This window comes from Beta vulgaris, chromosome 6, assembly GCF_026745355.1.
Source record: "Beta vulgaris subsp. vulgaris cultivar EL10 chromosome 6, EL10.2, whole genome shotgun sequence".
NCBI classification, from domain to species: domain Eukaryota; kingdom Viridiplantae; phylum Streptophyta; class Magnoliopsida; order Caryophyllales; family Amaranthaceae; genus Beta; species Beta vulgaris.
The window spans coordinates 22,501,069-22,523,986 of NC_079207.1; the positions used below are offsets into that span (position 1 = coordinate 22,501,069).

A 22,918-nucleotide genomic window follows, 5' to 3' on the forward strand; every position below is an offset into this window, starting at 1 on the left:
AAACACGAAAGATAAAACAAGAACATGTGAAGCTTTAAGAAACGTGCATCCCTTCCCCCTCCACAATCCCCAACCCACCTGCCACTGCCTACTGTCCCCCTCCCTGCCATTGCCTACTGCCCCCCTCCCTGCCACCTGTCACTCCCCACCCCCTCCCTGCCCTGGCCACTGCACACTCACTCCCCGCTGCACTGTCTCCCCCCCCCCACACTGCCTCCCTCACAGCACAAACTCATTGACCCCTCCCAGCACTACCACTCCCCCTGCACTCCCCACACTCACTGCATACACCCCGTTCCTGACCTGCACTCCCCTTGCACTGCCTCCCTCCAGCACACACTCACTCCCCCCTACACACACTCACTGCACACACCTCCTCCCTGCCACCTGCCACTGCACACACACTAACTCCCCCTTGCACTGCCTCGCTCCTAGCACACACTCACTGCCTCCCCCCTACACCGCTTCGCCTTCTACACTGCCTCCCTCCCGGCACCCACTCACTGCCCCCACTCCCAGCACTACCACTTCCCTCTGCACTTTCCACACTCACTGCACACACCCCCTCCCTAACCTGCACTCCCCCCCGCACTGCCTCCCTCCCAACACACACTCACTCCCCCCCCCCTTACACAATCACTTCACACACCACCTCCCTCCAACCTGTCACTCCCCACCCTTTCCCCGCCCTGGCCACTACACACACTAACTCCCCCTTGAACTGCCTCGCTCCTAGCACACACACTCACTGCCTCCCCCCTACACCGCTTCCCCCTCTACACTGCCTCCCTCCCAGCACCCACTCACTGCCCCCACTCCCAGAACTACAACTTCCCCCTGCACTTTCCACACTCACTGCACACACCCCCTCCCTAACCTGCACTCCCCCCGCACTGCCTCCCTCCCAACACACACTCACTCCCCCCTTACACAATCACTTCACACACCCCCTCCCTGCCACCTGCCACTCCCCACCCCCTCCCTGCCCTCGCCACTGCATACACTAGCTCCCCCCTGCACTCCCTCCCTCCTAGCACACACTCACTGCCCCGCTCACACACTCACTGTCTCCCCCTCTGCACTGCCTCCCTCCCAGCACTACCACTCCCCCATGCACTCCCCACACTCACTGCACACACCCCTCCCTGACCTGCACTCCTCCCCTGCACTGCCTCCCTCCCAGCACACACTCACTCCCCCACTCACACAATCACTGCACACACACCCCCTCCCTGCCACCTGTCACTCCCCACCCTCTCCCTGCCCTGGCCACTGCACACACTAACTCCCCCATGCACTGCCTCCCTCCTAGCACACATCCATTGCCCCCCTCACACACTCACTGCCTCCCCCTCTACACTGCCTCCCTCCCAGCACACACTCACTACCCCCCTCCCAGCACTACCACTCCCCACCTGCACTCCCCACACTCACTACACACACCCCCTCCCTGCCACTTGGCACTCCCCACCCCTTCCCTGCCCTAGCCACTACACACACTCACTCCCCGTCTACACCGGCTCCCTCCAAGCACACACTCAATGCCCCCCTCACACACTCACTTTCTCTCCTGCACTGCCTCCCTCCCAGCATACACTCAGTGCACCCCCTCCCAGCACTACCACTCCCTCACTGCCCTGCCACATCTAGTCCTCACTCCCTCCTTGCCCTGCAACAGCCAGTCCCCACCCCCTCCCTGCCCTCTTATCACAACTCCCCACCTCCTCACTGCCCTCCATACCCTTCCATCCCTTCCCTGCCACAACCACTGTCCTGCGATGCCACTACCACTGTCCACCCCCTTGCACAGTCCCCCACCCCCGCTGAAATTTAGAAATAGGCTATAAACGAGTTTCATCTACCCAAATCAGTTTCTTCCATTCTGTGATCCAACTTTAAGTGACTCTACTGGTGATACATGTACTAATAAGAACAATACATGATATTACATGCGGCTAAAAGCGATAAATTAAAGAATTTTAGCTTGAAAAGCCGAAATCGGCCCACAATGACATCCACTTACCCAAAGTGGGTTTCAAAACTTGTGAAGCTAGTTTAGTTGATTACAATACATATATATATACTAATAAGAACTTTACATGACATTACATGCGGCTAAACACGCTAAATTAAATAATTTGAGCTTTAAAAGCCGAAATCTCCCCAAAATGACATCACTTACCCAAAGTGGGTTTCAAAACATGTAAATGATTACAATGCATATATGATACTAATAAGAACTTTACATGACTTACATGCGGCTCGAAGCGATATATTAAAGAAATTGAGCTTGAAAAGCCGAAATCGGCCCAAAATGACATCCACTTACCCAAAGTGGGTTTCAATACATGTGAAGCTAGTTTAGTTGATTGCAATACATATATAGATACTAATAAGAACTTTACATGACTTTACACGTGGCTAAAAGCGATATATTAAGAAATTGAGCTTGAAAAGCCGAAATCGGCCCAAAATGACATCCACCTACCCAAAGTGGGTTTCAATACATGTGAAGCTAGTTTAATTGATTGCAATACATATATAGACAATAATAAGAACTTTACATGGCATTACATGCGGCTAAAAGCGATAAATTAAAGAATTTTTGCTTGAAAAGCCAAAATCGGCTCGAAATGACATCCACTTACCCAAAGTGGGTTTCAATACATGTGTAGCTAGTTTAGTTGATTGCAATACATGTATAAATATTAATAATAACTCAACATGACATTCAATGAAACTAAAATTGAGAAATTAAGTCAAGTGACCTTGAAAGGCCAAAATCCGGAATTTGAAATTGAGAAGTCGAGCCTTTTGTCACCTTCCTATGAAGTTTCAACCATTATCCCTTCTCCATGATCTGCACGCATGTAATTTGTCGCTAACTCCACATCAGTGACATCGGCGTTGGGAATGTTGAAAGGCGAGGTGTTCAAAAGCATCATACTCCTCCTCATCCTCAACATCACCAACTCCATGTATACTTCTTTTTCCCGAGACAACAATTGACCACTTGTTATCAGAAGGGTCAGTTACATAGAATACTTGCTTAACTTGTGATGCAAGCACGAATGCTCTTCACTTTCACGCAACCGACCCAAGTCTACAAGAGTAAATCCACAAGGGTCATCTTTTCTTATGTAGCGGCGGTTATAATCAACCCACTTCCATTGAAATAAGCAGATCGTGAAACCGGAGTAGTCAACCTCCCAAATATCTTGAACCCCCCATAGTATATCAATGTAGCATCAATAGGAGACTTGTCTTTGGCACTTGCATACTTAAGAACTGCAATACAAATAAGTGTGCATGTATTCGTATTTCAACAGAACGTACCTTTACCCTCGAGTCTGCCCTCGTGTCGAGATGTAGGAAGTCCAATAGGATCAACGTTACTTAAGAACTCGGCCATAAAATTACCGACCTCTTCACTCACAATCCCCTGAATAATACTTCCTTCTGGTTGCGCTGGATTCCTTACTTTATCTTCAAAGAGCCCATATGCCTCTCAAAGGGATATCACCACCTCAAAAACGCCGGACCACATAGCTTAATCTCTCGAACTAGATGTACAACCAAATGGACCATAATGTCGAAGAAAGCAGGTGGGAAATATATCTCAAACTTGCACAAAGTCTCTATCACGCCAGCCTGGAGGGCATCAAGCTTCGACGGTTGTAACGTTTTGCTACATATCGTATTGAAAAAGAAGACAACTCTATTATGGTATGTCTCACGTGTTTGGGTAATATACCTCGAATTGCAATCGGTAAGAATGCTTGCATCATTACATGACAATCGTGAGACTTCATACTCGATAGCTTCAACTCACCGTCTAAGGTAACAAATCTTTCATGTTCAATGAGTACCCTGATGGAGCCTTAATGTTGTACAAAGACTCGCAAAAAAGGCGTTTCTCAGCTCTAGATAGAGTAGTGTAGCAAGCCGGAGGCAAATAGTTCCTATCATCAGTATTCACCTTTTTCTTTCCTTTTCCTTCAATTCTTGCAGCCGACCCTTCTTGAATTTTCTCTTTTTTTCCCTTTCCTTTTCCTTTTGCCAGACACTTTCTCTTTTTCTTTCTTTTCTTAGTGTCCCTCTTTTGAGCCCATAGTTCTGGTCGAACCCCCTCATTTTCCAGGTACATTGGCACTCCTTTGCTATCCTTTGTCTTATGTGGAATATTCATAAGTGTCCCCATAATTGTATCACATACATTTCTCTCTATGTGCATACGTCGAGACAATGTCTAACCTCTAGATCCTTCCAATATGGAAGTTTCCACATAATAGACTCCTTTTTCCAAAGTCCCTTACCACCATCACCCGCTCCTTTGTCGAATATCTTTCAATACCCTTGACCTGATCAAAAACCTAATACTGTCAATGGCCTACGAGCAACCCCTTCCTTAACTATTCCATCGAATGCCTTCTTCTTATTACGATAAGAATGGTCGCGTCGAAGGAACCTTCGGGTCCGCATATAAACTTCTTTGTGACAAGTAGAAATGTATTTAATTTCTATGTCATCGATGCAAATCGGGCATGTTTTCTTCCCTATGTTCTTGTACCCGGATAAGTTCCCACAAGCAAGAAAGTCATTAAGAGTGTATAAAAGCATGGCACGCAATGTGAATACCTCATAAGCATGTGCATCATACACAGAAACTCCTTCATCCCACATTTTTCTCAAATCATAACAAGTGGTTGGAGGTAGACATTATGTCGTTTCCAGGCTGTTTCGGCCCTGAAATAAGAATCGACAACATGATGTACTTGCTTTCATGCACAACCAAGGAGGAAGTTGTATATAACTAGAACAACCGGCCATGTACTATGTTGAGAACTAAGAGTGCTAATGGGTTCATCCATCCGTACATAAGCCAAGCCTCAAATTTTATCCTTGCACCAAGGTCTTATGCAGACGATTAATACCTTGACGCTCAGGAGCATCAGCCGGATGTTTGAGAAAACCGTCCTTTTTCCTTCGTTCTGCATGCCATCTCATGTTCTTAGCATCTTTCTTGATTGAAAACATGCGCTTGAATCGTGGTATAATCGGAACATACCACATCACCTTTGCTAGAGGCCCGTTATTATCACCAAACTTTGCGCGCCTATAACGCGACTTCCCACATTAAGGACACTCATCCATATTCGCATATTCATTTCGATATAGTACACAACCGTTCAGATAAGCATGTATCCTCTGGTACTCCAAACCGAAGGGACATGTCAGTTTCTTCGCATAGTAGTTCGACTTGGGTAGTTCATGGTCGTCCGACAACATATCACCAAATGCTTGCAGCAAGGAAGTGAAAGCTGAGTCACTTATACCGGTTTTTTTCTTGATGTGAAAGAGTGTTATCGCGACCGTCAGCTTGGTGTACCTCGTACAACCAGGATAAACGGTTTCCGAGACACCTCGGCCATGCACTCAAAAATATGAGGCCGTTTCCCAGCATGATCATCCACCCCCTACATCATCTCCTCGATATGGTCCCCATCATCATCATCATCATCATCATCCTACATATTCTCATATTCGTCCTCGAGGTTCTTGTCATTCTCAATGACATCAAACTCACCTCTTTCATGCACATCGTTAACAACGGCATTCCCACCATCATATATACCCTCCTCACCGTGCCAAACCCATATATGGTAGTCTTGACTAAACCCATGATGAAAGATATGCTCCCTCAACGACCCAATGTTACTAACCATGCCCATATTGCCACAATCAACTCAAGGACAATAAAACCCCTCAGTTCCAGTTGCAGCCTCATGACTTAATGTAGCATCAAAAAATTCAAATAACCCATCCATGAATTCACTTGTGTCACGACTAACATACATCCATGCATGATTCATTTCAATCAGACCTCTAATTAAACACAAGCAACAAGTACCTCACGTCAATAACGAACTTCATTACATGATTAGAGTTTATATATGAATGATATACATTCAATGAAATTATGCATGCTTTCCAAGGGTCCTTATCACTCCAACCTAACCCATCCTTAGATGTCGAATCTCACTAGTGAATGTATGTCTTCTTTTTGATTCTACGGAAAATCCGGCAGCATTTTCCTACAGTTCTCCAAGTACACGATGTAGATATATAGTTACTTATATCTACGTATGTACCCAGAGAACAAAAGTAGGGAAACGACGAGCCAATATTTTACTCTATAAAATCGAAATAAAGACATTCATTCACCACCTAAGTGAGATTAAACATCTAAGAACAGTCCCAAACCGGGGACTATTCAAGACTTACTCCTAATGAGTAAGTCTCGAACGGGTATCTAGGCATATGATATGATGATGCATATATACATATGTTTTTGAACAACAAAGCATTTTACATCTGATCTTAATTCAAGGATACATATATACATATTTGCACATATAAACAAATTTACACAAATCAACCAATTTACTAATATGAAATTAAAGAAAGTTAGTTATGAGCGACAACATACCCATATCAAGGTTGTAAATAGGGAAATGGAACTCAAACTATAAAAATAATAACCATATTCGTCCAACAACAAAGACCTAGTTTTTTTAACCTATAAATCAAACTAACAAACTAAAATTAAATTAACTCAAATCAATCAAAATTAAACCCTTTGACTATAATACAACCTAATTTCACTAACAATTATTCATAATATTACAATGAATTATAAACTTATGAGATTACAATTATAGTTATGAAATTTTAGTTACCTAGCTAGGAAAAGATGGAGGAGGAATAATGTAGTTGTTTAGGGAGGGGAGAAGGAAGAGCCACAATGGAGAGCAGCAGTGGGCAGTGGTGGCGCGAACCTAGGGCAGTAGTGGTGGCGCGCACAGCTGCTGGTGGAATCTTCAGGTGAGCAGGTGGCCCACGGTGGTGGTGCGCAAGAGTGAGGTGGTTGCCGGTGTGGTGTGGTGGTGCGTCGAGCTGGGGCAGTGGTGTGGAGTTGGCGATGGTGGTGGTGCGCAATGGAGAGCTGGGGCAATGGTAAGTGCTAGGGATTTTTTGAGCGTTCGCAAAATGAAACTAGACGCGGGATTTTTTTGGGAGGGGTTTACTAAGCCATTTTCGGATGCGGTCCAATGAACCGCATCAAGTTCATTAAAAAACCGCATCAGATTATGTTTGCTAAATTTCCCTCCCATTTTTTTGTTCATTTTCGGATGCGGTTTTACAAAAACCGCATCTGATACAAAGTGACATATAAGGTTTTCTCCATTGGTGTTTATGTTAATTAGCTAATTAGTACCCAAAATTATGGTTGATTAATAAGTAGCGTAAATATTGATAACTTAATTTTATTACCATGTTAAGAATTTTTTAAGAATTTTGGATACTATCAATTTAAATTAAGTGATTGATTGACAATTACCATTAACAGAGACAATAATTAAGATTGATTGATAATTTAAATTAATTTCCATGTTTAGTTGGTTAGTAAAATTTTCGAATATAACCAATATGGCAATTAAAAATTTCGGCCAAAAGTATATCAATTTGGGATTTTAATTACGTAATCGTAACCATAATTAACGTCAATCACGTTAATATATAAATGGGATATGCTTGATTTTCGAAAATCTCATATGATATCATGATATTAATTGCTTAAATTAAAAAATCAATCAACATAAATCATGATTTTTTTTTTGCATTTTTCATATTATTTTCGGCCATAATATTGTGAATTGCCACATGGACACCCGATTTGAGAGCTTTAGTTTCTGAAGCTCTAGAATTGCTCGGTAATTGTGAGCTTGCCACGTAGGATGTAGGATTTTGCTTTAGATAATAGTATAGATTATGTGAAATGAGGCTAGTAATTTCCTTATTCCTACCTCGTTCATACATAAGAAATATATCGTCTCGTCAACCACCATCTTCCTTTACCTTAATTTAAATTAACACTGATATATAGATTACTTTTAATTCAAACATGTCATAGTTCTAAATTATTCTTTTTTTAATGTGATTATATCATTATAATTATAAAGTATTGTGATCGCAGATTTATAATAACTTATTAGGACCTTTTTATACTACTATAGTTATTAACATTAAAAAATATAAATCAAGATTAATTTTACCAACAAAACATATATGTGCAGAAAAATAAAACCCACTGAACAATGAATCTAGAAAAAACAATTCAAGACAATACTATTGGAGGAGCCTGGTACCTTTAATTAACTTGCTTAAAATTGCTAAAACATTTAGAAATAAAGTATCTTACTTGACGTAGCGCCATGTCAACATATAAAGATGAGGTGATATGTGAAGGACTTCATTTATTTCTTACACGTTTTAATAATAGTTATAGACATCTTATTTGATGGGTTTGTATACTAGAGTATTACTACCAATATCTTTAAGAATAAAACGCCACAAAGATTCTAAGCTTCGTTAGCTTTTATCATTTTCAAAAATTTTGATATTTGTGAAGCTAAATGTTTTTCTATAAAAATATATGTTAATTCAATATAGATCATCTATAGAACTAGTAGGAAAATAATAGTTTGGGTAAGTTGTTTGAACATCATCTATATTAGTTTCAATTGTGACGCATTAGGATTTATAAGGTTATTTTGTATTATCTTCTGAACTTTCTATTGTCCAGGGGATCATTTGCAAAAAAAAAAATGGTTCGACTATTTTAAAAGTAGCTCGTAATAGTTTAAAGTTACTAATCAAAAAATAACTTTATATGTTCTAAAGGCGATTTTAACTAGATTTTGTGTAGCTTTAACTCATTTAAGAATAACTTACCCCTTGTTTTATTAATTATATCCCTCTTAACTTTTAAGCTATAGTTCAACCTCTATGGGATGGTGAACCTACATTTTTGTGCTAGTATACAGTGCTCCACAAGTTGAGCTAACAAGTTTTTGAACAATCATCTTTACCTAGGCCTCAAAACATTGACTTCTTGTAGTAACAATGTGTGTCAAATAATTAATATAAGGAATTCCTTATTACGATAATAAGTAGAACATTAAGTCTAGCTTAGAATAGTCTTTAAAATAAGGTTAAAATACAATATTACAAGTCCCATAGGTAACGAGTGCTATTGGGCAACCTCCAAATGGAACATTCTAGAACAGGAAAGGACTTGAATCAACATATGTGCCCTTTTATGAATTAGGATGCAACTAAAATCATTATCATTAAATGTCCCACTAACTAAAAATACAATAAAATGTAATGCTAAAAATTACAACTAGTTAAAGGAAGTTAATAGTCCTCGTATTAGGCTTCTCTATTTAATACTTAATATCAAAAAATAATCAAATGAAGGCAATCCAAATTTTGAAATACATAAAAATAAGGGTATCAAAATTTGATGGTTTCAGGTTTTGACGAACATATGCCACTCAAATATTCGCAATCAATAACAGAGAAAACAAGAGATCAGAATGAGATCATAAAATCTATGTCTATTGAAAAATTAAATAGAAGATCAAAATCTTACGAAAAATTCTATCAAGGATTTGCATTTTGGCATATCTAGAAAGTACTTTAGTTAAAAATTTTGCAGGAGAGAAAAACGGGACTAATACCAAATTAAAGAGAGATAAATCGAAGTATAACTAAAAAATACTCAATAGATCTTAAAATTTCAAAAATAAAATAAAAATGGGAATTAAAAAGGGTTGAATATTGTCGATTAACTCAACGTAATACTTATTTACTTAGGAACGAGGGAAGTAAATTAATTAATTAAATAACTACATTATTCTGGAAAAAAAGAGGAAATAAAAAAGCTTGAGGAAAATTTATGATATCAATTAACTTTATTAACACTTATTGAGTAATTGCCGAGATACAGGGTAAAATAAAATTTAGGATATTGACCAATTACATTGAAAAAAAAGAATATGATTGGTCGATATTTCAAAGTTCAATTTATTTTTTAAATCTCAAGGCACTCAATTACATGTCACATCACAATTCATGTATATTAACTTAGCAAGTATAATTAATAGTAGAAAAGATATACTTAGGTTCACGGTCTAACGTTTTTGATGGAAAGTCTCACTTGGACCAAGAAAATCATATGAAGAATTAATTAATAATCATAAAAAAATTATTTTGCACTTATGATGAAGTAATTCCATATGATCGTCTAATAAAGGTAATTCCACATACACACAAAAATGAAATGGTTATGTATTTTCTCATAAAGAGTAAGTGATTCTATATTATCAATTATTAGATAGTGTCCCACCCGAAAAATAGAAAAATAATAACGTAACTATCCTTTTTGCAATTCTTAGTGATTTGACACTTGTAAATCTTTTGAAATTATTAATTTTCTTAAGAATTTATACTTCCTCTTTCCTAAACAAGTATTACATTCACTTTTTTAAGTAACCTAATACTCCTATAGGATCATTAATATCATTAATGGTGCACAAGTAAAATTACAAAAAGTTGATATAATTTGAAAACATGCATTAAGACAAAGCTAACCACATCTATTCCACTTGACCTTTTTTTTATCTTTATGTAACAGCGAGCAAATTGATTCACAATTAGTTGAAGAATAGTGTCTATTTACTCAACATAGTACCTATTTAGAGACTGATGTATATTAATTCATTAACTCCATTATTCTAGCAAAAAGAGGAATAGGCTTGAATATTTAATCGAAAATTCCATTAACACTTATTCTGGAGCCATCGATTCTTAAACTTGAATGGTTACGATATAAGATAAAATAAAATTTTAGATATTGACCGCTAACATTCAAAAAAGAAAGAATATAAGCGACCAATATATAAAACTTTGAATTTTTGTTCAAATATGAGGCACTCAATATTTATTTCACAATCACTTTTTATGTATATAATTTTAGCGTGTATAATTGATAGTAGAGATTATATATTTAGGGCCATTTTCAAAGTGTCCATAATGAAAGAATTGACTTGGACCAAGAGCATCACATGAAGAATTAATTAATAGTTAAAAAAATTGTTATTCTAAACTTTTCATAAAGTAATTGCATATATTCCTTTAAAAAAGGTCATTCCACATAAACAAAAAAAAAATGAAATGGTTTTGTACTTTCCCATCAAGAGAAAGTGATTCCATTATCTTAAAAGTAAAATTGGGTAACACCCTAAAAAATTAAATAAGAAAAAAAGTAAAATAGGAAAAAATTAAAGTTTGTATCACTTTTCTTAATGATTAGCATATTCAACCTATTTATCACTTTTTTGTAATTTCTTAAATGAGTTGGAAAGAATAACTTTATATGTTTTAAAGACGGCTTACTAGATTTTTTTTACTTTCAACTCATTTAAGAATAACTTACCCCTTGTTTTGTTAATTATATCCCTCTTTACTTTTAATTTAGGCTTATGCTATATACAGCCCTTAGGGTTGCATATAAGACATAAATATACTAGTTAAAATGGAAATAAGTTGTGAATATATGAAAAAAATTTGCATGAATCGATATAATAAATGATCAATTAATGTAACTTATTATCATTTTTAGCTTCCACTACAACAAATTCCTTAGTTTCTCGACACTTTTGGCTCAACGCTTTTAGGGAGTGACGAGGCTGATTTTGAGCTCGACCCACTAATAACGTATCTAGACACTATTTGCTGTCGAGCATGTATTATTTTTTTAAAAAAAAAACAGAGTCAGTTTCCCTCATTTCACGGGCCACTAAAGGAAAACCTAACTCCTCATTCAATTCAACTCTCCAACACACGTTGCCCTTCATCTCCAACCTCTCTTCATCTGCATCTCAGGTCATCCACCTTTCGCTCTCCTCTTGGCTAATGTACGGAATCCACCAGTTGCTGCACTAGTTTGACGGCGAACCTTTTCCTTTCAAGGTGTTGATTGATCTTTCGACGAATCAGAGATTGAACCATCGACAACTCCCATGGAGAAGGCCCGACCTAAATCCCCGACTATGTAATTCATCTATCTTCGTTTTAGCTTAATTTCAGTATGAATTTTCTGCTCGTATGGTCAATATTTTCGTCAAATTTTTTTTTATTTTTTGGGCTTTAACTATGGATTTTCATGTTTCTATGCATCAGTTTCACTTTGTAACCTAATTTTCTATTTGTTTCTGAATGTTCTACTCATTTTGTTTTAGATGGGTGGTTATCTTATAATGGTAAGTTATAGAAATTCTATGCAGTTCTACTATATACTCAGACCTAAATTTTTGCATAAGATGGGCTCACAATTCAACTATTGCTTTGGAACTTCATTCATATCAACAAATTGTACTTTATTCTAGATTTCTAACTAGCATAGTTGAACACTCAGGTTTGATATGTTCAGTTTATTAGTTAATTTTGCGTACTTTTAATGGACAAATTTGTTCTCATTTTGATGTTATAGTGAACAAAACATGTAATTATGTGGCGTATTTGTTATTATACTATTTTATCTAATTTTTATTAGAGATAACTATACTGTCAATTTTAATAAAGCATTTTGTGATAACTATAATGTCATTTTGATACTTATGCTAATAATGTTGGTGTTTTCTGATGTATATTAAAATTTAGGGACAATATGAAGAATGCTTTTTCATTTGTGTTGAAATTTTTGTTAAAAATTCTAAATAGAATATTGTGAATTGCTTAATGGATCCGGTGTGTTCACAATTTAGAAGGTGATTCATTAGTTTAATTGGAGATTTGTACCTTGCTTTAGTATAAGAAGATTACAGTATCAAAGCTCTTTGAGTGTTGGCTAATGAAACCTTGATACTATAGATATTGTTACTTAAATTGAATGTATTAAAAGAAAATTCAGGTCTACTGTGTACTCAAACTGCTAATCTGATGTTGTGTGATTGTTGCACTTTACTTTTTAGTAATCTTTGATTTATCTCTGCATTTAAGGCAAAAATAGTTAGGCTGAACATTAGCGAAATTATTACTAAAACTAATCAACTACTTTTTTTGAGACCTCAAACTAATCTACTACTTCCCAATTCAGACTCGGGATGGCCAACCAATGTGAAATTTTATGCAAAGGAGGAGGTTATAATCAGAGGTATGAACTCATGAATGTTATTATGTGACTCTTTTTGTATCAATGATTCTCATCAAGTTATGGTGTTTTGGCTTCTCATATCATCTGAATAAAGTATTGTTATGGCTACTGCCACTCTTGGCTCATGTATAATGTACCCAATTCATTTTTTCCTCCTCTCCTGGCTTGCTGCCCACCCCTGCCACCCCCCTCCCCATGCTACCCCACTCCCGCCAACCTTTAGACCCCCCTCCCACAGCCTGCCACCCCCTGCTGTCATCCTCCCACCTACTGCCACCCCCACCTACTACTACTCTGCCACCCCCTCCCCTAGCTACTGCTAACCTGCTAACTGCTGCCACACCCTGCCACCCTGCTAGCGCCTGCAGCCCCCTCTCCTAGGTACTGCCCTCCCCCTGTAGCCCCCCCCTCTCTCTTTCTGCCAACCCTGCTAGCTGCTGCCCCCTCCCCCTTTCTGCCAACCCCTATCTATTGCCAACCTGCTCACACTTGACTCATTCTTGGTTTCATCTTTTCCTTGGAGCCTGTCAATGCTAAGGGAAGTGCGCTCTAATGATGTTTCTGACTTTTGCATACCTAGCACCATTTCCTTTTGCTTAAGCAGCAAAACCATCCAGTCGTTCTCTAGTTTCATCCTATCATTCTCCAGCCTCAATTTCTCAAGTTCACTGTCTTTTCTTGCTGTGAAACCTTAACCATTTAAGCCGCTGTTTCTCAATGTCAAGTGCCTCAGCCTGCAACCTAACCTTTTGCATTTCAAGTTGCAACATTCGATGATGAATCATTAATGTCTTTTTTTTTGTGCTTGCACAAGGTAGGGCCTTAAAGTCTTTCCCTTTTATGTTGTTTCTCTAATGCAGTTAAACATGACTAAAAGGGTGAAGTCTTGTTGTGCATTCCTCATCTTGTTTTTCTAGTCAAACTAAAGCATCAGCTGCTTTGTTGACAACTATCCTAGGAGATCCCTGCATTGCATTGCAATTATATTGTTAGTTGTGATTGATCATGTCCTTTTGTTTGATTACATCATAGCATACTTGCTGTCACTAGCTATCCTGATGGACTCCGTTTCCTCATTCATTTTGTAGGTACTTTTGTTATACCTGATAATTGGGTTCTTGATCGTGATTTAAAGACATCAAATTTGCTTATGAACAACCAGGGTGAGTTGAAGATATGTGACTTTGGGTTGGCTCGTCAATATGGAAGTCCATTGAAGCCATATACTCATTTGGTTGTCACACTTTGGTACAGGTGAGCAGCAAAATTCCACTTCTTGTGAGTACTTATATTTGTCAATTTGTATAGCTTATCTTTTATTTAGTTAATTATTCTTTTGTTTTTGTTTGTTTCATGTTCTATCTTTTGAATTTTTTGATTTCCTATGCATGTCCTATTTCTCTTATTTAGCTGACCTGTCTATGGAAAACTTGAACTGTAGTATCCCAATTTTTGTTCTCTAGTATCTGTGACCATTGATTATGATACAATTTATATTGTCACTCTCTTAAAACTGTTAACTCAGCCATTTTTCTGAGAAATTGTTTTGTGCTCCGAGCATATTGTCTATGTCCAGTTCATTAAGTTTGTGCGCTTTAGATGTTTAGGGATGGGTGATAATCGATTTGTCCAAGGGTTAACACTTCATTTATGCCTCTTATATTACTTTGTAGAGCGCCGGAGCTTTTGTTGGGGGTAAAAGAGTATTCAACCGCCGTTGATATGTGGTCACTTGGTTGCATTATGGCTGAGCTTCTATCAAAGGAGCCTCTCTTTAATGGAAAATCGGAATTCGATCAGCTTGACAAGGTACATCCATCCTTCAAGAAGTTATGTACTTCAAAATATGATCAGAACTGTTTGATAAATTTCATACAGATAGGGCTAGTTCTAGTTGTTGGTTGCTCCTTTATCTCATTTAATTATGGATTTTCTTATGATATTGTGCCTAGTGAACATACTCGTTCTGAATGAAAACCATTGGTTCAGTATTGGTTCTCACTCAAAGGACATGTACTTCTCATTTTACATCTTTTATAATTGGCTCTCACTATAATATATCACATTAATTATATAATTAAGATTACTTACGTCATTATTCTTTGTTTTTTTTCAAGGTTCAAGATGATGGTGAAGGAAAAGAAGCCAAGGATCCATCAAATTAGTACAACTCATAAAGCTATTAATGCTTTGAAAATGCCTTGTAAAAAATATATTTCTTTGGTTATGTTTTTTTTGTAAAGTTTGAAGAAGTTGATAGTAGACATTATGTAATTGACTTATTTTATTTGTGATCGAACTCAATATTTTACTGTGTATTTGATTAATCATTAGTTAATTAAGACAGATATTAATATTATTATATATTGGTCATTTCTACCTAAATATTTTTTTTATTGGAAAATTGCTTATAATATATTATATTTGATCCATACAATTAAATAGTGGCTATGATTATTATTAGATGTTTTTCTAGGCTAAAATCTCGATACTTTTTCGTGTTAAGAGTTCTTTTGGCTCCAAAAATTTATTTGTGGAGGTAAAATAATCTTGACACTGAAATGTGTCTAGAGCATATTGTGAGACGCAGAAAAGCGTTGAGAAACTCAACACAAAACAGCATCACAAGTCATAAGCATATTTCGAGACGCAGAAAAGCGTTAAGAAACTCAACACAAAACAGCGTCCTAAGTCATAACTTGACGCGTTTCTGCGTTGAGAATCTCAACGCAAGAAAGCGTCGAGAATTCTCCACGCCTAAAATCTCGACGCTTTTACAAAGCGTTGAGAATCAATTTCTCAACGCATTTTTCCGTCTAGAATATTGAGGAAAAGCGTTGAGAAAACACTCTTTTTCTAGTAGTGTTCTTATATATAGCCCTTAGGGCTGCATATAGCTTTTTCCTTTAATTTATAGTTCAACCTATATGGGACTTGAACCTACAATTTTGTGCTAGTATACATCTCTCCACGAGTTGAGCTAAAATGTTTTTGAACAATCATCATTACCTAGGCCTCAAAACATTGGCTTCTTGTAGTAACAATGTGTGTCAAAAATTTAATATAAGGAACTCCTTAATACGATAATAAGTACAATCTTAAGGCTAGTTTAGAATAGTTTTTAAAATAAATTTTAAATGCAACAATGCAAGCCCCACATGTAACAAGTGCTTATTTGGCAACCTCCAAGTGCAACATTCTAGGACACGGAAGGCTTTAATTCAACATGTGTGGCCTTTTAAGAATTCGGATGCAATTGCAACCATTATCATTAAATGTCCCACTAACTAAAAATACATAAAATATAATGCTAACAATTACAACTAGTTAAAGGAAGTTAATAGTCCTCGTATTAGGCTTCTCTATTTAATACTTAATATCAAAAAATAATCTAATAAAACCAATCCAAAATTTTAAATATATAAAAAATAAGCATATCAAAATTTGATAGTTTCAAGTTTTGACGAACATATGCCACTCAAATATTAGCAATCAAAAATAGAGAAAAACTAGAGAACGAAATCATAAAATCTATGTCTATGGAAAACTTATATAGAAGATTAAAATCTTACGAAAAATTCTTTCGAGGATTTGCATTTGACATATCTAGAAAGCACTTTAGTTAAAACATTCACATGAGAGAAAAAAAGGGACTAAGGGCCTGTTCTCCCCAGCTTATTTTCAGTTCAGTTCAGTTCAGTTCAGTTCAATTCAGTTCAGTTCAGTTCAATTCAGTTCAGTTCAGATCAGTTCAGTTCAGTTCACACCAGTTCAGTTTAGTTCAGTTCAGTTCAGCTCTTAACAATACTTTTACTCTCACATATCACTATTCATTTCAGTTCAGTTCAGTTCAATTCAGTTCAGTTCAGTTCAGATCAGTTCAGTTCAGTTCAATACAGTTCAGTTCAGTTCAATTCAGTTCAGTTCAATTCAGTTCAGTTCAGTTCAGTTCAGCTGTTTTATGCCGAAGAGAACAACCCTAATACCAAATTGAAGAGAGATAAATCGAAGTATAACAAAAAAACATACTTAGTAGATCATAGAATTTAAAAAATGAAACAAAAATGGGAATTCAAAAGGGTTGAATCTTGTCTATTAACTCAACGTAATACTTATTTACTTAGGAACGAGGGAAATAAATTAATTAAATAATTACGTTATTCTAGAAAAAAAGAGGAAATATTAAACTTTGAGGATATAGAGTAAAACCACTTATGATATCAATTAACTTTATTAACACTTATTGAGTAACTGTTGAGATATAGAGTAAAATAAAATTTAGAATATTGACCAATAGGATTAAAAAAAAGAATATGACTAGTCGATATTTAAAACTTCAATTTCTTGTTTAAATCATAAGGCACTCAATCGATATGTCACATCACAATTTACGTATATTAAATTACCATGTATAATTAATAATAAAAAAAAGATATACTCAGGGTCACTATCCAACTGTTTTTATGGAAGGTCTCACTTCGACCAAGAAAATCATATAAAGAGTTAATTACTAATCATAAAAAAAATATTTTGCACTTTTGATGAAATAATTCCATATAATCATCTAATAAAGGTCATTCCATATACACACAAAATGAACTGGTTATTTATTTTCTCATAGAGAGAAAGTGATTCTATATTATCAATTTTTAGATAGTGTTCCACCCTAAAAAAAAAAAAATTAATTATCCATTTTGCAATCCTTACTTGTAAATGCTTTGCAATTATTAATTTTCTTAAGATTTTATACTTTCTCTTTCCTAAATAAGTATTAGATTCACTTTTTACATAACCTAATACTCCTATAGGGTCATTAATATATTTAATGGTGCACAAGTAAAATTACAAGAAGTTGATAATTTTGAAAGCATGCATTGAGACAAAGCTAACCACATCTATTCCACTTGACCATTTTTTTTTTTATCTTTATGTAATAGTGAGCAAATGGATTCACAATTAGTTGAACAATAGTGTCTCTTTACTCAACGTAGTACCTTTTTAGAGACTGTGATGTAAATTAATTCATTAACTCCATTATTCTAGCAAAAATAGGAATAGGCTTGAACATTTAAACGAACATCCCATTAACACTTATTCAAGAGCCAATCGATTCTTAAACTTGAGTGAGCACGATATAAGATAAAATAAAACTTTAGATATTGACCGCTAACATTCAAAAAAGAAAGAACATAAGTGACCAATATATAAAAGTTCAATTTCTTGTTCAAATATGAGGCACTCAATATTTATTTCACAATCACTATTTATGTATATTATTTTAGCGTGTATACTTGATAGTAGATATTTTATATTTAGGGCCAGTTTCAAAGTGTCCATAATGAAAGAATTGACTTGGACCAAGAGCATCACATGAAGAATTAATGTTTAAAAAAATATATATTTCAAACTTTTCATAAAGTAATTGCATATCACTAGTAGAATAAATGTTTATTGCTGTGGTGATATTGCTGCGCTTTTACCCATACGCAGCAATATATCACGTAAAAAGAAAATATAAAATATAAAATAACGATATTGCTGCGATTAATGCCAAAAACCGCAGCAATAAGGTTTCAGCGGAATTTTTTTGAAACTTTTTGACCATTTGACGGGAAATATTGTTGCAGTTTCTGATCAAAACCGCAGCAATATAATAAAATAATATAAAAAAAAATTATTTAGATCTATTGCTGCGGTTCCTACTAAAAACCGCAGCAATAGGCTTTTAAAATCAATATTTAAAGAGGTCATTTAGGGTTTCAATCCTCTTTCTTTAAATTACACGCCTCACTCTCCTCTCACTCTCTCTCCTCTCTTCCTCTGCACGCCTCACTCTCCGTATCTCCCTCATCCTCATCTCACTCTCTCTCCTCTCAACCACGCCGGCGTCACCTTCTCACCCTCTCCTCTCAACCACGCCGGCATCACCCTCTCACCCTCTCCTCTCAACCACGCCGGCGTCACCATCTGACCCTCTCCTCTCAACCACGACGGCGTCACGAAACACGGACGCCTCATCTCACCCAATCAATCACGCCTTCGTCACGCAACCACGCACACCTCATCTCAACCACGCCGGCATCGCTTGTGAATAGATCTGACACGCCGCGATGACGCGCGACAAAGAGGAGAAGGATGGTTGCCGGACGATGCGCGATCGCTGCGAGGAACTTCGGATGGTTACCGGCAGACGACGCATGATCGCTGCGAGGAACTTCGGATGCTTGTCGGCCGACGACGCGCGAGATGGTTGCCGGCAATCCAGATCTAGTCTTGTTTTTTTTTTTAGTTAAATTAGACTAGGATTGTAATATTTTAGTTTTTATTTTTTTTATTTTTGTTTGTTAAGAATCAATGTAATGTTAGGGTTTCTGATTTTTTGTTATTTTTTAATTTGTGGTATTTTATTTTAAACTTACATTTTAGTTTCTTAATTTTGTAGTTTGTTAGGTTTTAGTTTTAATTTTTTTCTTTGTCTTTTTATTTCAGTTTTTGTTTGATTTTCTTAGATTTGTAACATATATTGTTGTAATTATGTTTATGTTATAATTGTATTATAAATATAAAAAAATTTATGGCTAGAGACATGAAAAAAAAAAAAAAAAATTTACCTGTCATGTGTCTATTGCTGCGGTTTTGGAAAGAAACTGCAGCAATTGACCTGTATTTTTAATATTAAAAAATAAGCATATTGCTGCGATTTTGCCTAGAAACCGTAGTAATATGTTGAGATTTTGTTGTGGTTTAAAACCGCAACAATATAATTATTACCTATTGCTACCTCCTTAATTATTGCGCACCCAAAACCGCAACAATAGGCCACTTTTTGACCGCATCAATAAGCATTTATTCTGTTAGTGTATATTCCTTTTAAAAAGGTCATTCCACATACGCAAACAAAATGATATGGTTCTGTACTTTCCCATCAAGAGAAAGTGATTCCATTCTCTCAAAAGTAAAATAGGATTACATCCCAAAAATTAAAAATAAAGAAAGCAAAATAGTGAAAAATTAAAATTCATATCACTTTTCTTAATGATTAGCATATTCAACCTATTTATTAAACAAATCTAACTTTAGCATAGCTCTAAATTATTCTTATTCTTATTTCTTTTGACTGTGATTTTAACATTATAATTGTAAAGTATTATGAAGATTTATAAAACTTATTAGGACCTTTTTACTAAATACTACTATAGTTAATGACATTGAAAAATCTAATTAAGATTAATTACACCAACATGACATATATGTGCAGAAAGTAGTACCCTCTAAACGAAAAATCTATAAAAAGAATTCAAGACAATACTATTGAAGGAGGCTGGTAGCTTTAATTAACTTGTTTAAAATACGAAAATATTTTTAAAATAAAGTATCTTATATGACGTAGCGCCATGTCAACATATAAAGATAAGGTGATATGTGACGGACTTCATTTATTTTTTTCACGTTTTAATAATAGTTATAGACATCTTATTTGATGGGACTTATATACTAGAGTATTACTACATTTATCTTTGAATATAATACGCCACAAAGATTCTAAGCTCCGTTATCTATTACCATTTTCTATACATTATAATTGGTCCTCTAAGCATACTTTGATAGAAAGGAAAAGATAATACATATAAGAAAGCATCACATGTGAATTTCATAGTGCAGCTAACGAAACAAAGGGAATTAATTAATGAGAGGAAGTCTCATGTTCAAAATTTTCGATAGTTGTGATGCTAAATCTTTTCCTATAAAAACATATATATGTTAATACAATATAGATCATCTATAGAACTAGTAGCAAAAAAATAGTTTGGGTCGGTTGTTTGAACATCGTCTATATTAGTTTCAATTGTGACGCATTACAATTTATAAGGTTATTTTTTACTATCTTTGAACTTTCAATTGCCTAGGGGATCATTTGCAAAAAAAAAAGGGTTCAATTATTTTAAAAGTAGCTCGTAATAGTTTAAAGTTACTAATCAAAGAATAACTTTATATGTTCTAAAGGCGATTTTAACTAGATTTTGTGTAACTTTAACTCGTTTAAGAATAACTTACCCCTTGTTTTGTTAATTAGATCCCTTTTAATTAAGTTTTAATATATAGTTCAGTGTATATGACATTTGAACCTACATTTTTGTCCTAATATAGAGTGCTCCACGTGTTGAGATAATAAGTTTTTGAACAATCATCTTTACCGAGGCCTCAAAAATTGGTTTCTTGTAGTAACAATGTATGTCAAATAATTAATATAAGGAATTTCTTCATACAATAATAAGTACAAACTTAAGTCTAGTTTAGAATAGTCTTTAAAATAAAGTTTAAATGCAACAATGCAAGCCCTATAGGTAACAAGTGCTTATTGGGCAACCTCAAAGTGGAACATTTTAGGACATGGAAGGCTTTGAGTCAACATGTGTGGCCTTTTAGGAATTAGGATGCAACTGCAACCATTATCATTAAATGTCCCACTTATTAAACTACAATAATGTATAATGCTAAAAATTAAGACTAGGTAAAGCAAGGTAATAGTCCTTGCCTTAGGCTTATCTATTTAATACTTAGTATAAAAAAATCATGTATTAAAGATAATCTAAATTTTGCAATGCATAAAAAATAAGGATATCAAAATTTGATTGTTTCGTGTTTTGACGAACATGTGCCACTCAAATATTAGCAATCAAAAACAGAGAAAATAAGAGAATGAGATCATAATATCTGTGTCTATGAATAAATTTAATAGAAGATTAAAATATCACGAAATATTCTATCAAGGATTTGCATTTTGGCATATATGGAAAGTACTTTAGGTAAAACTTTCGCATGATCGAGAGAAAAAAGGGACTAATACCTAATTGAAAAGAGAGAAATCAAATTGTAACAAAAAAATACTCAGTACATATTTGAATTTAAAAAATAAAATAAAAATGGGAATTAAAAAGGGTTGAATATTGTCGATCAACTAAACTTTAATACTTATTTACTTAGGAACGAGGGAAGTAAATTAATTAATTAAATAGCTACATTGTTCTGGAAAAAAGAGGAAATAGAAAAGCTTGAGGATATAGGATAAAAGAAAATTTATGATATCAGTTAACTTTATTAATACTTATTGAGTAATTGCCGAGATATAGGGCAAAATAAAATTTAGGATATTGACCAATTACATTGAAAAAAAAGAATAGGACTGTCGATATTTAAAAGTTTCATTTCTTTTTTAAATCTCAAGGCACTCAATCTATATGTCACATCACAATTCATGTATATCAACTTACCAAGTATAATCAATAGTAAAAAAATATACTTAGGTTCAAAGTCCAACTTTTTTGGTAGAAAGTCTCACTTGGACCAAGAGAATCATATGACGAATTAAGTATTAATCATAAAAAAATTATTTCGCACTTTTGATGAAATAATTTCATATGATTGTCTAATAAAGGTCATTCCACATACACACAAAAATGAAATAGTTATGTATGTTCTCATAAAGAGAAAGTGATTTTATATTTTAGCGTGTATAGTTAATAATAGAGATTATATATTTAAGGACCAATATATAGAACTTCAATTTCTTGTTCAAATATGAGGCACAAAATATTTATTTCACAATCACATTTTATGTATATTATTTCAGCGTGTATAGTTAATAGTAGAGATTATATATTTAGGGCCACTTTCCAACTGTCCCTAATGGGAGAATTGACTTGGACCAAGAGCATCACATGAAGAATTAAATAATAGGGAAAAATTAAAGTTTGTATCACTTTTTTTAATAATTAGCATTATAAACCTATTTATTAAAGAAATCTGGCTCCAAATTATTCTTACTTTTATTTCTTTTGTTTCTGATTGAAATAT

General features: G+C 35.4%; 1 protein-coding gene across 1 annotated transcript; it reads left to right on the top strand.

The window, feature by feature from the left end:
- Positions 1-6,805: 6,805 nt before the first annotated feature.
- Positions 6,806-15,144, top strand: LOC125498817 (cyclin-dependent kinase G-2-like). The gene is made up of 3 exons (XM_057395701.1): positions 6,806-6,885; positions 14,096-14,317; positions 14,737-15,144. Exons 1-3 carry the CDS (start codon positions 6,806-6,808, stop codon positions 15,035-15,037), a joined length of 603 nt encoding a protein of 200 aa, XP_057251684.1. The 3' UTR covers positions 15,038-15,144.
- Positions 15,145-22,918: the final 7,774 nt, after the last annotated feature.

Coding starts and splice junctions, on each gene's coding strand:
- LOC125498817 (XM_057395701.1), top strand. CDS start 6,806: ATGGAGAGCAGCAGTGGGCAGTGGTGGCGCGAACCTAGGGCAGTAGTG. Junction 6,886..14,095: donor GCTGCTGGTGGAATCTTCAG/GTGAGCAGGTGG, acceptor ATTACATCATAG/CATACTTGCTGTCACTAGCT. Junction 14,318..14,736: donor GTTGTCACACTTTGGTACAG/GTGAGCAGCAAA, acceptor ATTACTTTGTAG/AGCGCCGGAGCTTTTGTTGG.